This window comes from Oncorhynchus keta, chromosome 3, assembly GCF_023373465.1.
Source record: "Oncorhynchus keta strain PuntledgeMale-10-30-2019 chromosome 3, Oket_V2, whole genome shotgun sequence".
NCBI classification, from domain to species: domain Eukaryota; kingdom Metazoa; phylum Chordata; class Actinopteri; order Salmoniformes; family Salmonidae; genus Oncorhynchus; species Oncorhynchus keta.
Window position 1 is genome coordinate 4,833,617 of NC_068423.1, and position 18,872 is coordinate 4,852,488.

At 40.4% G+C, this 18,872-nt stretch overlaps 1 protein-coding gene across 1 annotated transcript in view; it reads left to right on the forward strand.

Moving 5' to 3' along the window:
• The first annotated feature begins 337 nt into the window (after window positions 1–337).
• Window positions 338–18,872, forward strand: part of LOC118364338 (speckle-type POZ protein) — a 29,942-nt gene continuing 11,407 nt past the window's right edge. The window contains exons 1-4 of the mRNA XM_035745812.2: window positions 338–480; window positions 17,910–18,101; window positions 18,216–18,337; window positions 18,588–18,739. Of these exons, the coding sequence (XP_035601705.1) occupies window positions 18,024–18,101; window positions 18,216–18,337; window positions 18,588–18,739 (352 nt within the window). The 5' untranslated portion in view covers window positions 338–480; window positions 17,910–18,023. The remainder of the gene's footprint in view (window positions 481–17,909; window positions 18,102–18,215; window positions 18,338–18,587; window positions 18,740–18,872) is intronic.

Below are 18,872 nucleotides of genomic sequence, written 5' to 3' on the forward strand. Positions count from 1 at the left end.
CATTTGAGTAATTGAGTGTCCACAGAGGGGAGATGCTGCTATTAATTCTAATTCATGTGCAAATGAAATACACCCATATCAGCCTCTCTTAGTGCTTTAATCTTGGGGCATTGTAATTAAAGTGAAGGAATAGCCCACCAAATCTGCAGATTGAATTAAGATAAATTGGTCCAATTAAGTATAAACACAGACTCCCAAATGTTAGTGTATACCAAAACCTGAAATGTTGATTCATTTTCAGCAAATTCATAGTGCAACTTGGTGTTTCAATCAATCGACACCGTAAACTTGTACTATTTTTTTGGTCCTAAACATGGACATTAGGGCCTGGTTGCAAAGTCCTCGGACTTCCACTCCAAAACAGTAGATAGCGCTGTGCATGCAAATAGCTTTGGCTGAAATCCAATGATGGAATCTTGTCGATGTTGCAGCAGCTAACGTTAATAACATAAGATCTGCGCAAATACAGCCAGTTAAAAGGTGAGTTTACCGAAAATGTAGCTAACAAGACAGATTGTTACAGAGATTTAATGGAAATATGAATTCATATCTTTGTCGTTATGAAATTAAAAACAATGTTGCCATTTCCTAAAATAAACAATGAGTTGCAATCAGTAGCTACGTTAGTATGGGAATTTGAAGTTAAACGTTAGCTACCGCCGCTAGTTAGCTGGCACCAACTTACTGGCTAGCAAACTGTGGGCTAATTAAATGTACCGCAACTGGCTAAAATGGGCTAATTAAATGTACCGCAGCTATTTGTTAGCCAAGTTATACATGTTAACATCTCATGAGTTTCAAATGCATGAAAACTAATTTCGCCATGTTGTAGTTCGCCAACAAGGTACTTTATTTTTAACTGTTGACGTATCGACAAATATGGCTAGCACAATTAGCTAACTTGCTATTCAAGTTTGTGTTAGTCATCCGTAACGTTAGCTAGCTAGCCATCTATCCAAAGCTTTGGTTTGGCGTTCAAGTATTGTTAGCTAGCTATGAGCCTAACGTCAGGTCGTTCGTTAGATGGCCATGTACCTACCGTTGGCTACATTTCCTGAATACGTTCCCTTCTCAGCTATACTGTCTGTATTGTGTTAAAATCACCATCTTCAACTTGCAAATTTCAAACAGGCAGAATGGCATGTGCATTAGCCAACATGAAATGACAACTGTAGGAAAAGTTTATGGCAGATGTTCGTCCACAACACAAGTCGGGGGCTGTCTGGCTAATCAATCAACCCAAAGTACGGTTAGCACTTAGCTAGCTACCTATTAGGTAGTACGAGCCTGCATCCATTGTGCAGTTAGGTACTGCATTGCACCTCACAAGAACAATAGTAGCGGCTTAGTGCAGTAGATTGACATGAAACATTCCATCTTGATAATGACATTTAGAAATTAACAGATCTTTTGGACCCATATTCCCCAATGACACATTTTCTTCTCTAACTTCCTAGACCAGACAGTTTATACAGCTCAATATAACATAAATTGCCCACAGTCCCCAAATGAAGGGACAAATTAAGCCGGTAGCTCCAAATGCCAAAACATTTAGATAGAGAGATAATGATGGTGGCCACACTGAGTATACAAAACATTTGGGACACCTGCTCTTTCCAAGACAGATTGACCAGGTGAGAGCTGAAAGCAATTGGTGTAGATGAAGGGGAGGAGATGGGTTAAAGAAGGATTTTCAAGCCTTGATTGTGTATGTGTGCCATTCAGAGGGTGAATGGGCAAGACAAAAGGTGTACATGCCTTTGAACGGGGTATGGTAGTAGATGCCAGGTGCACTGGAACATGCAACACTGCTGTGTTTTTCATGCTAAACAGTTTCTTGTGTTTATCAAGAATGGCCCACCACCCAAAGAACATCCAGCCAACTTGAAACAACTGTGCGAAACATTTGGAGTCAGCATGGGCCATCATCCCTGTGGAACACTTGACACCTTGTAGAGTCCATGCCCCATTGAATTGAGGCGGTTCTCTGGGCAAAAGGGGGTGCAACGCAATATTAGGAAGCTGTTCCTAATGTTTTGTACACTCAGTGTATTGTGCAAACCCCACTATACCATGAGACATCCATGTCTTGAATGATTGTGATCGGTAATATTTTAAAACATACATTACCTTAAACATAAACTATATTACACACAAACTATTTTTTCTTCATATTTGCATATGTTGCAGCTTGGACCCTATTTTACAACGTCTGAGAGTTTTGGGTTGTGCCTGCCATCGGTTGATATACATGCTCTTCAATACAGGGTGGGTGTCATGTTTTGGCTGATATATTTACTAAAATGGGAATACAATTTAAACAACTTTCAAATGGTACCACAAAGATGGTTGGAGGTCCACACGTCAGATGATGTTGGCCTGATTGGGAAAATCTGTATTAAATCATACTGTCTTCCATAGGAAAACTATTGCAAACATTGAAAAATATAGATGTCCATTTACGTTGACATTCAACGGTGTATGGTCCAGCGGCCATATTTGTGGTAGTAATTAGAAGCACAATTCCATCAATTTAAATTTCAATGGTGTTCCAGCTAAATTGGCGTTTACACGTTTTTAGATACTTTTTTTATAAGCTTTAATGTAAATTGTAATTTTTTTCTAAGAAACCTATATCTCCTGAATGTTTTGGTATTTGGGTCCAAAACATTACTTTCTGACTACTTCCTCCATTGGAAAACATGTATGGAAAGTTTTTGTTTAAATCCAAAGGGATGCTGTCAAAAAGTGATTGAATTCAAATGGATTTACCTGTGTAACCTCTTGGTGCAGCTGCACTGTTAGTAATAGCATCTAATAGAAGGTGACTGGAGACAATAGATACAGTGGATTCGGAAAGTATTCAGACCCCTTGACTTTCTACATTTTGTTACGTTACAGCCTTACTCTAAAATTGATTGAATATTTTTTTCTCATCAATCTATAAACAATACCCCATAATGACAGTGAAAACAGATTTTTAGAAATTTTTGCAAATGTATATACTTTTTTTTAAAACCTTATTTACATAAGTATTCAGACTCTTTGCTATGGGACTCAAAATTGAGCTCAGGTGCATCTTGTTTCCATTGATCATCCTTGAGCTTTCTACAACTTGATTGGAGTCCACCTGTAGTTAATTCAATTGATTGGACATGATTTGGAAAGGCACACACCTATCTATATAAGATCCCACAGTTGGCCGTGCATGTCAGAGCAAAAACCAAGCCATTAGCTCGAAGGAATTGTCTGTAGAGCTCCGAGACAGGATATCGAGGCACAGATCCGGGGAAGGGTACCAAAACATTTCTGTAGCATTGAAGGTCCCTAAGAACACAGTGGCCTCCATCATTCTTCAATGGAAGAAGTTTGTAACCACCAAGACTCTTCTTAGAGCTGGCCACTCGGCCAAACTGCGCAATAGGGGGAGAAGTGCCTTGGTCAGGGAGTTGTTCAAGAACCCAATCTGACAGAGTGACCACCTCTGTGGAGATGGTGAGAACCACCATCTCAGCAGCACTCCACCAATCCAGCCTTTATGGTGGTGGCCAGACGGAAGCCACTCCTCAGTGAAAGGCACATGACAGCCCGCTTGGAATTTGACAAAGGGCACCTAAAGGACTCTCAGACTAGAGGTCGACCGATTAGGGCCGATTTCAAGTTTTTATAACAATCGGAAATCGGTATTTTTGGGCGCCGATTTGCCGTTTAAAAATATATATATATATATTTTAATACCTTTTATTTAACTAGGCAAGTCAGTTAAGAACATATTCTTATTTTCAATGACGGCCTAGGAACTGTGGGTTAACTGCCTTGTCCAGGGGTAGAATGACAGATTTTCACCTTGTCAGCTCGGGGGATCCAATCTTGCAACAGTTAACTAGTTCGGCGCAATAACGACCTGCCTCTCTCGTTGCACTCCACAATGAGACTGCCTGTTACGCGAATGCAGTAAGCCAGGGTAAGTTGCTAGCTAGCATTTAAACTTATCTTATAAAAAACAATCAATCATAATCACTAGTTAACTACACATGGTTAATGATATTACTAGATATTATCTAGCGTGTCCTGCTTTGCATATAATCTGACTGAGCATACAAGTATCTAAGTATCTGACTGAGCGGTGGTAGACAGAAGCAGGCGTGTAATTCAAACAGCACTTTCGTGCGTTTTGCCAGCAGCTCTTTGTTGTGTCAAGCATTGGGCTGTTTATGACTTCAAGCCTATCTACTCCCGAGATGAGGCTGGTGTAACCGAAGTGAAATGGCTAGCTAGTTAGTGCGCGCTAATAGCGTTTCAAACGTCACTCGCTCTGAGCCTTCTAGTAGTTGTTCCCCTTGCTCAGCATGGGTAACGCTGCTTCGATGGTGGCTGTTGTCGTTGTGTTTCTGGTTCGAGCCCAGGGAGGAGCGAGGAAAGGGACGGAAGCGATACTGTTACACTGGCAATACTGTTACACTGGCAATACTAAAGTGCCTATAAGAACATCCAATAGTCAAAGGTTAATGAAATACAAATGGTAGAGAGGGAAATAGTCCTATAATAACTACAACCTAAAACTTCTTACCTGGGAATATTGAAGACTCATGTTAAAAGGAACCACCAGCTTTCATATGTTCTCATGTTCTGAGCAAGGAACTGAAACATTAGCTTTCTTACATAGCACATATTGCACTTTTACTTTCTTCTCCAACACTTTGTTTTTGCATTATTTAAACCATATTGAACATGTTTCATTATTTATTTGAGGCTAAATTAATTTTATTGATGAATTCTATTAAGTTAAAATAAGTGTTTATTAGTATTGTTTTAATTGTCATTATTACAAATAAATAAAAATTGGCAGATTAATCGGTATCAGCCTTTTTGGTCCTCCAATAATCGGTATCGGTATCAGCGTTAAAATCATAATCGTTGACCTCTATCTCAGACCATGATAAAAAAAATCTCTGGTCTGATGAAACCAAGAGTGAACTCTTTGGCTTGAATGCCAAGCGTCACGTCTGGAGGAAACCTGGCACCATCCCTACGGTGAAACGTAGTGGCAGCAGCGTCATGCTGTGGGATGTTTTTCAGGGACTGGGAGACACAGCAGTCTGAATGTCCTTGAGTGGACCAGCCAGAGCCCAGACTTGAACCCGACCAAACATCTCTGGAGAGACCTGAAAATAGCTGTGCAGCGACGCTCCTCATCCAACCTTGCAGAGTTTGAGAGGATCTGCAGAGAAGAATGGGAGAAACTCCCCAAATACAGATGTGGCAAGATTTTATCGTCATACCCAAGAAGTCACAAGGCTTTAATCGCTGCCAAAGGCGCTTCAACAAAGTACTGCGTATTGGGTCTGAATACTTATGTAAATGTATATTTACAGGTTTTCCAATTTTGCAAAAATGTCTAAATCTGTTTTTGCCTTGTCATTATGAGGTATTGTGTGTAGATTGAAGAGGGGTGGGGGGGGTATAATACATTTTAGAATAAGGCCGTAACGTAACAAAATGTGGGGAAAGTCAAGGGGTCTGAATACCTTCCGAATGCACTGTATGAATTAATCTCCCTTCCACCTCCCCATAACCTCCTTTGCTTGGTAATGGTGATGGGATTTGTGTGAGGAAGTACAATTGCGCAAAGTCAGGGATGAAAGAGAGTCCAGATGGTCGCATTTTAAAAAAAATGAACAGTTCAAATGTTTTCTGAGATTTAATTTTTAGGAAAGGATGAGTCCTAGGATAAAGGACCATAGAGGTCCAATGTGGACTATGCTATAGATTTCTGGTCCCTGTACCAATTGGGCAATTCCACACGTGGAAAGTGACCATTTTATGCCCCTATTAAACCTGCCTCTTGTAACACCCTATGATCTGATAACAGCACATGATACAAACTACATTTTGGTGTCATTATAATCCTTATAGTGTGCTCTAAAATAGGGAGTCTTGATACTGGGAAAAAAATGTTCACATTCATTTATTCAACATAATGAATATCTCAAAAGTATACTTTTTGATTTAGGTTATTTTTAGAGATATTGTTTGGAGTAATGTACTCTTCAAACTAGAGGCATGGCCGATTTAATTAGGGACAATTTTCAAGTTTTCATAACACTCAGTAATCGGCCTTTGTACGCCGATTATGGCCGATAACATTGCAATCCACGAGGAGACTGCGTGGCAGGCTGATCACCTGTTACGCGTGTGCAGCATCAAAAGGACCTTGTGGCTGCAATGAGCCAAGATAAGTTGCTAGCTAGCATTAAACTTATCTTATAAAAACAATCTATCTTCACAATCACTAGTGAACTACACATGGTTAACTAGCTTGTTCTGTGTTGCATATAATCAATGCGGTGCCTGTTAATTTATCATCGAATCACAGCCTACTTCGCCAAACCGGTAATGATTTAACAAAAGCCCATTCGCAAACAAAGCAGAATCGTTGCAGTAATGTACCTAATCATAAACACCAATGCCTTTTTAATCATTACAAAAAATGTTTTATTATATATTTAGTTAAAAGAAATTCATGTTAGCAGGCAATATTAACTAGGGAAATTGTGTCACTTTTTTGCCTTCAGTGCAAGCATTCAGTGTATATGCAGCAGTTAGGGCCGCCTGGCTCGTTGCAAACTGTGAAGACCATTTCTTCCTAACAAAGACCGTAATTAATTTGCCAGAATTTTACATAATTATGACATAACATTGAACGTTGTGCAAAGTAACAGTAATATTTAGACTTAGGGTTGCCACCCTTACGATAAAATAAAGAATAAACATTTTGTTTTCGAAATTATCATTTCCGGATTTGACCGTATTAATGACCTAAGTCTCGTATTTCTGCGTTTATTTGGTTATAATTAAGTATATGATTTGTTACAGCTGTCTGACTGAGCGGTGGAAGGCAGCAGCAGGCTCGTAAGCATTCATTCAAACAGTAGCTCTTAGCAACGCTTGAGGCACAGCACTGTTTATGACTTCAAGCCTATCAACTCCCGAGATTAGGCTGGCAATACTATAGTGCCTATAAGAACATCCAATAGTCAAAGGTATATGAAATGCAAATGGTATAGAGAGATATGGTCCTATAATAACTACAACCTAAAACTTCTTAACTGGGAATATTGAAGACTCAGGAACCACCAGCTTTCTCATGTTCTGAGCAAGGAACTTAAACGTTAACTTTTTTACATGGCACATATTGCACTTTTACTTCTCCAACACTGTTTTCTCATTATTTCAGCCAAATTGAACAGGTTTCATTATTTATTTGAGACTAAATTGATTTTATATATGTATTAAGTTAAAATAAGCTTTCTTTTTTTCAGTATTGTTGTAATTGTCATATTTGGTCCTCCAATAATTGGTATCAGCATTGAAAAATCACAATCGGTCGACCTCTACTTCAAACACGTCAAATTTCCAGAGTGGGTGCTCTGCTACTTTTGAAGATTTGACCCATTATAGAAATGGACATTATAGGTCATTAATCAATCACGTTCAGCAAATCACCAGCAGAGGACGTTTCAATATATTTAAACAAATTTAACTCAAAAGGTTCTTTTGAGATTCATATTAATATTTTGACTACGAAATACATTTTACTTTAATGTATTCAATAATCTAAACATATTTTAGAGCACACTATTAGAAGTATAATGACATCAAGATGTCTGTATCATGTACGTTTAATGTAGGAGGCATTTATAGGTTTAAAAAGGGTCTAACAAAAAATGGTTTGTGTTAAATATTAAAAAAAACATATCAAACATCCTACCTCCCTATTAAAGTTTATATGTGGAAAATATCCAGAACAATCTGAGATACCAAAACTATTTCCCAATTATTGTTTTAAGGTTTTGTCTGTGACTTAGTGCAGTCTTCAATGACTGATGCATTGGCGATAGACCAGTGTTTCCTCTAAGACGCTCAGGATTGAGAAGCTTGGTTCTGGGGACAATGCCACAGATGTCTCCAGTGTTGAGGGAGTGTGCAATTGACATGGTGCCTGCAGGAATGTCCACCAGAGCTGTTTCTAGATCATTTTAATGTTAATTTCTCTACCATAGGTCACTTCAAATGTTGTTTTATAGAATTTGGCCGTATGCCCAACTGGCCTCACACCCGCAGACCACGTGTAACCACGCCAGCCTAAGACCACTATATCTGGCTTTTTCACCTGTGGTGTCGTGGGAGACCAGACAGCCAATGAAACTGCGGGTTTGCACAACCAAAGAATTTCTGCACAAACTGTCAGATACCCTTTCAGGGAAGCTCATCTGCGTGCTCTTCGTCCTCACCGGGGTCTTGACCTGACTGCAGTTCTGTGTCGTAACCGACTTCAGTAGGCAAATGCTCACCTTCGATGACCACTGGCACGCTGGAGAAAAGTATGCTCTACACGGACAAATCCTGGTTTCAACTGTACCGGGCAGATGCGAGACATTGTGTGGGGGTGAGTGGTTTGCATGATGTCAATGTTGTGAACATAGTGCCCCATGGTGGTTATGGTATGGGCAGGCATAAGCTATGGACAACGAACACAATTGAATTTTAGCAACGGCAATTTGAATTTAGAGATACCTTGATGAGATCCTGAGGCCCATTGTCGTGCAATTGATCTGCAGTCATCATCTCATGTTTCAGCATAATAATGCACGGCCCCATGTCGCAAGGATCTGTACACACCCCTTGGAAGCTGAAAATGTCCCACTTCTTCCATGGTCTGTCACCCAGTGAGCATGTTTGGGATACTCTGGATTGATGTGTACGGCAGTGTTCCAGTTCCTGCAAATATCTAGCAACTTCGCACAGCCATTGAAGAGGAGTGGCAAACCATTCCGTAGGCCACAATCACCTGATCAACTCTATGCGAAGGAGATGTGTCACGCTGCATGAGGCAAATGGTGGTCACACCAGATACTGATAAAAAAAAAATTATCCACGTCCAGCCCGACCTTTTTAAAAATATATTTTTTTTTTAACGTGTCTGTTACCAACCGATGCATACCTGTATTACCAGTCATGTCAAATTCATAGATTAGGGCCATGAAGTTATTTCAATTGACTGATTTCCTTATGAACTGTAACTCATTAAAATCTTCATAATTGTTGCATGTTGTGTTCAGTGCAGTAGTAGTAGAAGTTAAGGATAACACAAAGAAAACTGGTGAACATTAATGTTATAAACGTATCGTTGTCACATCAATTCAGGCAATTTATCTCGACTTGGATTTTTGTCCATGTGGCCCAGTTTTACTATGCATGGTCCATATTATCAGCTATGTTATTAGCATTACACTTTATCACCTGTAACCCAACTGATAGCACCATAGTGGCTATAAATGGGCATCCCCATGCTTAAGCATATCTGCATTTAGCCTGTTGAGCTAATCATTAGCTAGATCCCACATGTGGTCTTTTCACTAAGTAGCATTATATTGATACATTTTATGTTCCCAAAAACTTGCATAAACACAGTGAATATAATGTAGGCCTGACTGTTGAGGTATAGTGGCTTCTTCCTTGCTGAGCGGCCTTTCAGATTATGTCGATATAGGACTTGTTTTACTGTGGATATATTTACTTTTGTACCTGTTTCCTCCAGCATCTTGACAAGGTCCTTTGCTGTTCTTCTGAAATTGATTTGCTCTTTTCGCACCATAGTACGTTCATCCCTAGGGGACAGAACGCGTCTCCTTCCTGAGCGGTATGACGGCTGCGTGGTACCATGGTGTTTATACTTGCGTACTATTGTTTGTACAGATGAACGTGGAGTGAATCCTTAGCTACACCTGGCTATCAGCAGAGCCTTGTCTGCCAGAGAAACAGTTCATTCAGCATCATTTACTTACTTTAAAAACCATAGCTAATATGGCTGATTTGCTTCAACAAATGTGGATTCTACTGACAATTGAGATGTACAAACTATGTCATAAGACTACGACGAGCGGATAAGAGGCAATCTATAATTTCAATAAGACAATGGGGAGCAGCGACACAATTCAGGACATAGGCCATTCTTATAGTATTCTCCCTGTACACTAAGTCTCAGAATTAAGGATGCACCCATATGACATTTTGGGCGATTCTGATATTTTCCTTGACAAAATAAACAATACCGATATTTCTTTAAAATTTTAGCGGCCTTTTAAGTATTCTAGTACAGTTAAATAGTTAACCAACATACACTGACCAAAATGTTATTTTGTTCGCATTTACATGTCCCCATTACCAGTAAAACATCATCATAACCTATTTTTTTCACTTACTTGCTCTGCTGTTTCGTTCATTTGTTCAGTCTCAGTTTCAGCTCTGTCTGTCCGTGGCCTCTTCTGTCGTGAGTCCTCTTCCTCGGTGTGCACTGTTACTGTGTCCGTTTCCATCTTGTCCAGCTGTGTCTAACATTTCACGTAAAGTCTGTTTCTTGTCTGCTTCGAAGTAGCGGTCCTTGTACCTAGCATCGAGCATGGTGGCGACACAGTAAAGAGGCTGAGAGAATGCCACCCAATCGCTTGTTCACAGCCTCTATCTAGTAGAGTACTTTTGCAAGTTTTAACCCCACGGTATGTCGGCAGTTTTGTTGAGCAGTGCCATGATTGAGGGTATCGCATCTGCTGCTGACGCAGTTGAGCTTATTTCTCGAATCAGTTGTTCGAATTGAGCTAGGTGTGTGTTCATGTTTCAATCATGTTCTCAAATGCCATTGAAATGGCAGCAGCGGTATGAGAACCAGCCAATTCTAGAGCATACAATACGGCTTTCCTCAGTACCAAATCCTTGTCGACCCACTGTACTGTCAAACTCCGCATGCTCATGGGGCTGACATCGCTGGTCCAAATGTCAGTCGTGAAGCCCATAGCGAGTAGCTTATTGATGTGCTTTTCAACAATACTGTGTAACTCCAGTAGGGCAACATCTGAAAAATAGCACCTACTTGGTAGTGTGTATGTAAATAAAGGGGTTATATAAGCAGACAATGAAAGCCCTTACAATATTTGATGATTACATTTCTCGAACACAGGCTATAGGCTACACGTGCACCATCAAGTCAGAACAGTAGGCTAAGTTTTGAGGGACCAAATTATTAGGGTGAGGCACATGGGCTACTAACAGCTTACTACACAACATACACTTAGTATTACTTTCTTAGCTACAGTAACAGTGCATTCGGAAAGTATTCAGACCCCTTCACTTTTCCACATTTTGTTACGTTGCAGTCTTATTCTAAAATTGATTAAATCGTTTTTTCCCTAATCAATCTACACGTTTACATAAGTATTCAGAACTTTTACTCAGTACTTTGTTGAAGCACCTTTAGCAGCGATTACAGCCTTGAGTGTTCTTGGGTATGACACTACAAGCTTTCCACACCTGTATTTGGGGAGTTTCTCCCATTCTTCTCTGCAGATCCTCTCAAGCTCTGTCAGGTTGGATGGGGAGCGTCGCTGCACAGCTATTTTCAGGTCTCTCCAGAGATGTTTGGTCGGGTTCAAGTCTGGGCTCTGGCTTGGCCACTCAAAGACGTGTTCGCTTAAGGTCGTTGTCCTGTTGGAAGGTGAACCTTCACCCCAGTCTGAGGTCCTGAGCGCTCTGGAGCAGGTTTTCATCAAGGATCTACTTTGCTCCGTTCAGCTTTCCCTTGATCCTGACTAGTCTCTCAGTCCCTACCACTGAAAAACATCCCCACAGCATGATGCTGCCATCACCATCCTCCAGTCTTGATGCTTGTCATTCAGGTCGATGTCGTGTTCCCATGAGTGACAGAATCCAATCACGGCGCAACTAAAGAACATTCCTAACCCATACGTTCTGTATTTTCTGCTGGCTGCCCCACCCCCACAGAAGAGCTGAGCATGTATTAATGCCCAAAAAATCTTATTTTTGGGAAGAAACAGGTGGGGCTCAACTGGTGGGCTTCTGACCCACCTGCCCTGAATTATGGGTCTCCACTGGTGGCGGCAATGATTTTGCCGTGGCGTATCGCCACCGCTAAATGAATGCAGCGTGAACACTGACAGACCTTGTGTTCGCTAACAGTTAGACAAGTTAGATTTTTTTGCTGGACATTGCCACCAAAAATCCCTGTTTTCTTCTACTCTTTAATCTGTACAGGAAATTGTTTTTTGAAATGGCATTTTGTTCCTGATTTTAATTGCAATTGCTCAATCAATTGACTATTGCTTTTCTGAAGCATTTCTATGTTTTCAACTAATATTTGGGGCTTAAAGGGAAGGACCTTTTCTCTTCCTAAAAATGTTTTAGTGGAGGAATTTGTTCAATATAAGGCAATGTGACCCTATAGCCTATTAGGTGACTGAAACTTGCCGGCATTATATCACATGTTTGTCAATTAGCCTATACAAGGTCTCTCTGGCTGCATTTAAACAGGTAGCCTAATCCTGATTTATTTTTTATTTATTTATTTTTTTGCCACGAATTTTACTTTTGTCCGATCAGCTCTAGATTTTTGGACAAAAGATCAGAATTGGGCTGCATGTGTATAAACAGCCATTGATAAAGGCTGCTTGATTTAGACCACCAATCAGGCCTGATTGGTGTCACACTTTTCTCCATCTTAGCAAACACAGCTGATTTAATCTTACATAAACTGAAGAATGATTAAATCATTGGAGTCAGGTGTGTTAGCTGGGATAGGGCAAAACTGTGACACCTATCGGCCCTCAGGACATTGTCCACCCCAGATTTAGACATATCCCACAAAATGTTCAGGTGAGGGTTTCTGTTGCGGTTTGAGCCAAAAATCACTGCTGATTTAATGTTCAATTTTTTTAGAAAAATCACTGTAAAATATGCGTTTTTATTTATTGACTAAAAAGTTGATATAGTGTGAGAGCTTGCTACAGCTCCTGTTGCTCTCCCCAATTTCATGGTTTTATCCATTTTTGGTATTCTTTTTATTCTTGTCCCTCCCATCATGTGCATATGCAACTCCTGTACGGACTCTTTGCAATTAGTTGGAGAGGATTTTGAAAACATATACTTAATCGTTTGAAACCTGAATGTGTTACACAGCATGCTGCACTGCTTCTTGACACAATGCTCACTATTTTAACCCGATGAAGCCAGTTCCGCACCAACTTTCTTTCATTGTCGGAGGAAACACATTTACATTTAAGTCATTTACACCTGGCCACCTTGTCAGCTCTCCCCTCTTAAAATTTTGAACAGATATTTTAATCTTTGTCCGCCACAGGAGTCGCCAGTGCGTTGCTTGTGCCAAGAACGTCCCTGCCTTATAATGTGAAGAAAAATAGTTTATCCCCAAACCCGGACGATGCTGGGCTTTTAATGTTTTAATTTATTGTATTTTAATTGTGCTCCCCATTTCATGGTCTCCAATTGGTAGTTAGTCTTGTCCCTTCGCTGCAACTGTACAGACAGAGCCTGGACTCGAACCAGGATCTCTAATGGAGAGCCTTAGACCACTGGGCCACTCGGGAGGCTTTAATGTTTTTTTAATGTAGCCTATGGATTTGGGATCCATCGTCCCATAACTGTCCGAGAGTCTGTTTTGGAATTGGCCATTTTATTATTCGCACAGAACGACAAGCTGACCAATAGAATAAGTCCACTTTTTTTCCCACTGTGGCGGATAGTAGATTGACATCGGCTAGTTATTTTGCTGTTGGTTACTTGTCTTGTTGGATGAGGGAAAAGTGAACGTGCACAATTTGAAAATCCAATAATTGTCCATCACAATTTGGTAAGAGTGCACGCCTTAGCATCCTTGAGTTACATGTTCTATTAAGATGAATTACCATAATCTAAATGTGATTTCTGTCTTTCTGAGCATCGTGGGTGGATGCCCTAATCAGGTTACGCACCCAATGCCTATGGGTCCAGTAAATGTCTTGAATGTCGGGTAAATTAAAATGCTACAGGCACCACGTTTTCCTAATGGAAACTCTGTTCCGGCAGTACTGCTCTAACCTCTAATTTTGCATGGTTTTATGGGATCTGTCAAATAGGCTTATATGTATTTTTGTCGAGCAAAGCTTTGGAAGGTACTACCCCCCCCCCCCTGACATTTTGGATGTTTCAATTTTAAAAAGACTGTCACATTACTATAGAAATTGTGATTTTTAGAGACACAATATAACAATATCCTATGATTTAAGGGGGCAACAGTCAGACTGTTAATAGGCTTTCACCATGATCATGAGGCTATTCACATAATTCATTCAAGTCACATGCACAATTTGATCACCCACCATTCATTCATTGACATCAGCGAGGAGAGACACATTGGGTCTAACAACAATAGTATGGTATCCCTTTTTAAGGAAATTCCTGCAGTTAAATTGTGCAATTACGTTAGGAGATAAACAAAATTGCCACCTTCATTTCACCTGTTAGTTTTTCATTATGAAGCTTACCGCTAGTCCCCAGTCACGTGGCGTTTGTTTACAAGCACACAATGACGAGAGACCAGAGCCTTGTGAGTCACTCACTCACTGTTGTGCAGCACTCGACAGGTGATCTAGTTACAGTATGAAATTCACAAATGTTTGCCAGCTAGATATCTTCTAATATATCGAGCTGAGTGGTTAGTTTCTTCAAATAAAGTTTCGCTTGGTGACGGCAAAGAAACCCCTCCTTAATCAAGAGCCTTGCTGTCTAATATTTGTTTTGTGCGTGCAGCAAACTGTGAGAGCATTGTTTTGTATGTTACTTGTATAACTTTAGGAGCTGCGACGTCGGTCCTGCAAATAGTTTAGGTCAGAGACTTATAAAATGTTCGATATGCTCATTAGCATTTAGTTTGCGTTCTCTGTCGGATTTTACATGTACTTGTTGGCATTGCGAACCTTTTGGATTACAGAGGTAAAGTGAGGTTTGAAAATGGTGCCCCTTGTGTTCAGTGCCGGTATTACCGAATATCCCAGAATGGCACATGGTCGATATGACAATCTGGATACTGCCCAAGTCTAATTGAACCATCCAAATATTTTATACAATATTCTGCGCATGTGAACGAATGCAGCTTATGCTTCCTGTAACTTTGCATTCAGCTCAGATTTATTTTTTATAGACCAAGAAGAGCTATCAAGGTGTGAAATAATATTAACATGGCATACTTGATAATAATATAAAAATTGAGCCTTTACGAGTTTCTCCGAGCCAATATAACGAGTGGCAGCGGTGCTTCGGTCAAATGGACTACAGGTTAATTAAATGCAACAAAAGTCTGTACTGCTCTGTTGAAGGCTCAGAATTACATAATTGCGTTTTTCATTATTTTATTTTTAATCAACTTTAATATTTCAGATTGTGGCTGTATCATTTCCAATCCCCCATATTTTTGGTGTAAATATATACATGCATACAGTTTAACTCGGAAGTTTGCATACACTTAGGTTGGGATCATTAAAACTCATTTTTCAAACACTCCACACATTTGTTGTTAACAAACTATAGTTTTGACAAGTTGGTTAGGACATCTACTTTGTGCATGACTCAAGTAATTTTTCCAACAATTGTTTTCAGACATTATTTCACATATAATTCACTGTGTCACAATTCCAGTGGGTCAGACGTTTACATACACTAAGTTGACTGTGCCTTTAAAAAGCTTGGAAAATTCCAGAAAATAATGTCATGGCTTTAGAAGCTTCTGATAGGCTAATTGACATCACTTGAGTCAATTGGAGGTGTACCTGTGGATGTATTTCAAGGCCTACCTTCAAACTCAGTGCCTCTTTGCTTGAAATCATGAGAAAATAAATCAGCCAAGACCTAAGAAAAAAAATGGTTGGTGGTGGTTCATGGTTCATCTTTGGGAGCAATTTCCAAACACCTGAAGGTACCATGTTCATCTGTACAAACAATAGTACGCAAGTATAAACACCATGGGACCACGCAGCCGTCATACCGCTCAGGAAGGGGAATGTTCTGTCTCCTACAGATGAACGTACTTCGGTGTAAAAAGGGCAAATCAATTCCAGAACAACAGCAAAGGACCTTGTCAAGATGCTGGAGGAAACGGGTACAAAAGTATCTATATCCAAAGTAAAATGAGTCCTATATCGACATAACCTGAAAGACCGCTCATGGGGACAAAAATCATACTTTTTGTAGAAATGTCCTCTGGTCTGATGAAACAAAAATAGAACTGTTTGGCCATCATGACCATTGTTATGTTTGGAGGAAAAAGGGGGAGGCTTGCAAGCCGAAGAACACCATCCCAACCGTGAAATTCGGGGCTGGCAGCATCATGTTGTGGGAGTGCTTTTGCTGCAGGAGGGACTGGTGCACTTCACAAAATAGATGGCATCATGAGGTAGGGAAATGATGTGGATATATTGAAGCAACATCTCAAGACATCAGTCAGGAAGTTAAATCTTGGTCGCAAATGGGTCTTCCAAATGGACAATGACCCCAAGCATACTTCCAAAGTTGTGGCAAAATGGCTTCAGGACAACAAAGCCAAGCAATCGGAGTGGACATCACAAAGCCCTGACCTAAATCCTATAGACAATTTGTGGGCAGAACTGAAAAAGCATGTGCTAGCAAGGAGGCCTACAATAAACCTGACTCAGTTACACCAGCTCTATCAGGAGGAATGGGACAAATTTCACCCAACTTACTGTGGGAAGCTTGTGGAAGGCTACCTGAAATGTTTGACCTAAGTTAATCAATTTAAAGGCAATGCTACCAAATACAAATTGAGTTTATGTAAACTAGAGGTCGACCGATTATGATTGTTCAACACCGACGCCGATTATTGGAGGACCAAAAAGGCCAATACCGATTTTAAAATCAGATGTTTTTTAATTTTTTAAAATGTATTTGTAATAATGACAATTACAACAATACTGAATGAACACTTATTTTAACTTAATATAATACATCAATAAAATCAATTTAGCCTCAAGTAAATAATGAAACATGTTCAATTTGGTTTAAATAATGCAAAAACAGTGTGGAGAAGAAAGTAAAAGTGCAATATGTGCTATGTAAGAAAGCTAACGTTTCAATTGCTTGGTCAGAACATGAGAACATATGAAAGCTGGTGGTTCCTTTTAACATGAGTCTTCAATATTCCCAGGTAAGAAGTTTTAGGTTGTAGTTATTATAGGACTATTTCTGCCTATACCATTTGTATTTCATTAACCTTTGACTATTGGATGTTCTTATAGGCACTTTAGTATTGGGGGACCAACTCCATATTAATACCCATGATTTTGGAATGAGATGTTCGACAAGTAGGTGTCCACATACCTTTGATCATGTAGTGAATACTGTCAGAGTGCTTAGAATACACGGTCAATTTGTTAGTTAGGCTAATTGTCCATAATTTCTCATCCAATGAGCAGTATGCCAACAAACTGTTTGTGTGGCTTGCTAGCGCTTGGGAGGTGTACAATCTTTCGGCAGCGAATTTCACACAGGAGTAGCTCTCTCCCTTGTTAATTTACAGTTCATTTTGAGACTTAATTGCCATTGTGAAGGTTATTGATCCTGGAGTGTCCCCGCCATGGGCATCACTCGTCCGCTGTCCCCAAAGGGTCGTGGACAAATTATCCAGCCTGAACCATCTCTAGGCGTGCAGCACAGCCTCTTACAGAGTTAAGGAGAATTGATTGAAATTATATTGAGTTTACATGAGTCTAGACCAGCGTTTACCAAACTCTTGTCTTCTATCCTTGTTGGTCATTTTATGGAGGATGTTGCATGGTGGTTAGGCTTCTGGTAAGGCCAAACAATTGCATATTTTTCAGACTGCTGATTTACGTGTGTGTGCTAGCCTAGGCTAGCATTTTGTATTTTATTTTTAGATGGGGAAAGTGGTCTATATAATTCAGGAATTAAAAAAGAAACATAAGGCTGTGTCAGGAGTTGGAACATGTTAGTTTGAAATTCCTGCTCAGACCTGTCCCCTGTCTTTTCAGGGCACAAATTGTTACCGCCTGAGGTTTTTCGACATCTTGGACTCTGGAGTGATTCTGGACCTCTGAAAGAACAGATTCTCCCACACTCCGCCACGACCTGCTGCCACCCTGGCGATGTCAAGAGTCCCGAGTCCCCCTCCCCCTGCGGAAATGTCCAGCGGGCCTGTGGCGGAGAGCTGGTGCTACACTCAGGTAAGGGATGAGTTTAAGTGTGGGGTTGGGGATTAGAATAATTTTTTTCTCAGGTCAAAGCACGCATCTCTTCATTATATTGCCTCCCATCTCTGGCGGCTTTCCCCCCTACAGATCAAAGTGGTAAAATTCTCCTACATGTGGACCATCAACAACTTCAGCTTCTGTCGCGAGGAGATGGGCGAGGTCATTAAGAGCTCCACCTTCTCCTCAGGAGCCAATGACAAGCTCAAATGGTGCGTGGCGGATAAGACTTTTCTTTAAATGTTTCAAGATGTTGTATTTGTTATGAAAGACCATCAAAATTCTACACAATGACTAAGGCATTCTCACCAGATGTTGTTGGTTGGAGAGTTGGCAATGGTACCAGTGCACATTTTGCTGTTAGCAGCCCAACTCTTGTGTCAATGGTAGCTAACCGCTTTGATGAGAGTGCTGTGTTTAACTGTTGAATATTGACTGTTTACTCGCTCATAATTCTAACAGGTGTCTGCGGGTGAACCCTAAAGGGCTAGATGAGGAGAGCAAAGACTACCTGTCCCTCTACTTGCTCCTGGTTAGCTGTCCCAAGGCTGAGGTGCGTGCCAAGTTCAAGTTCTCCATCCTCAACGCCAAGGGAGAGGAGACCAAAGCCATGGGTGAGTGGGGTTAGCAGTAACTACTCTGATGGAGAGCTTTGGGAAATATAAAGAATAGGATGGGTGTGCCGAGTACTCGGATAAAACAAGTATCGCAACATGTATACAATTGTGATACAAGTATTTTTGTGAT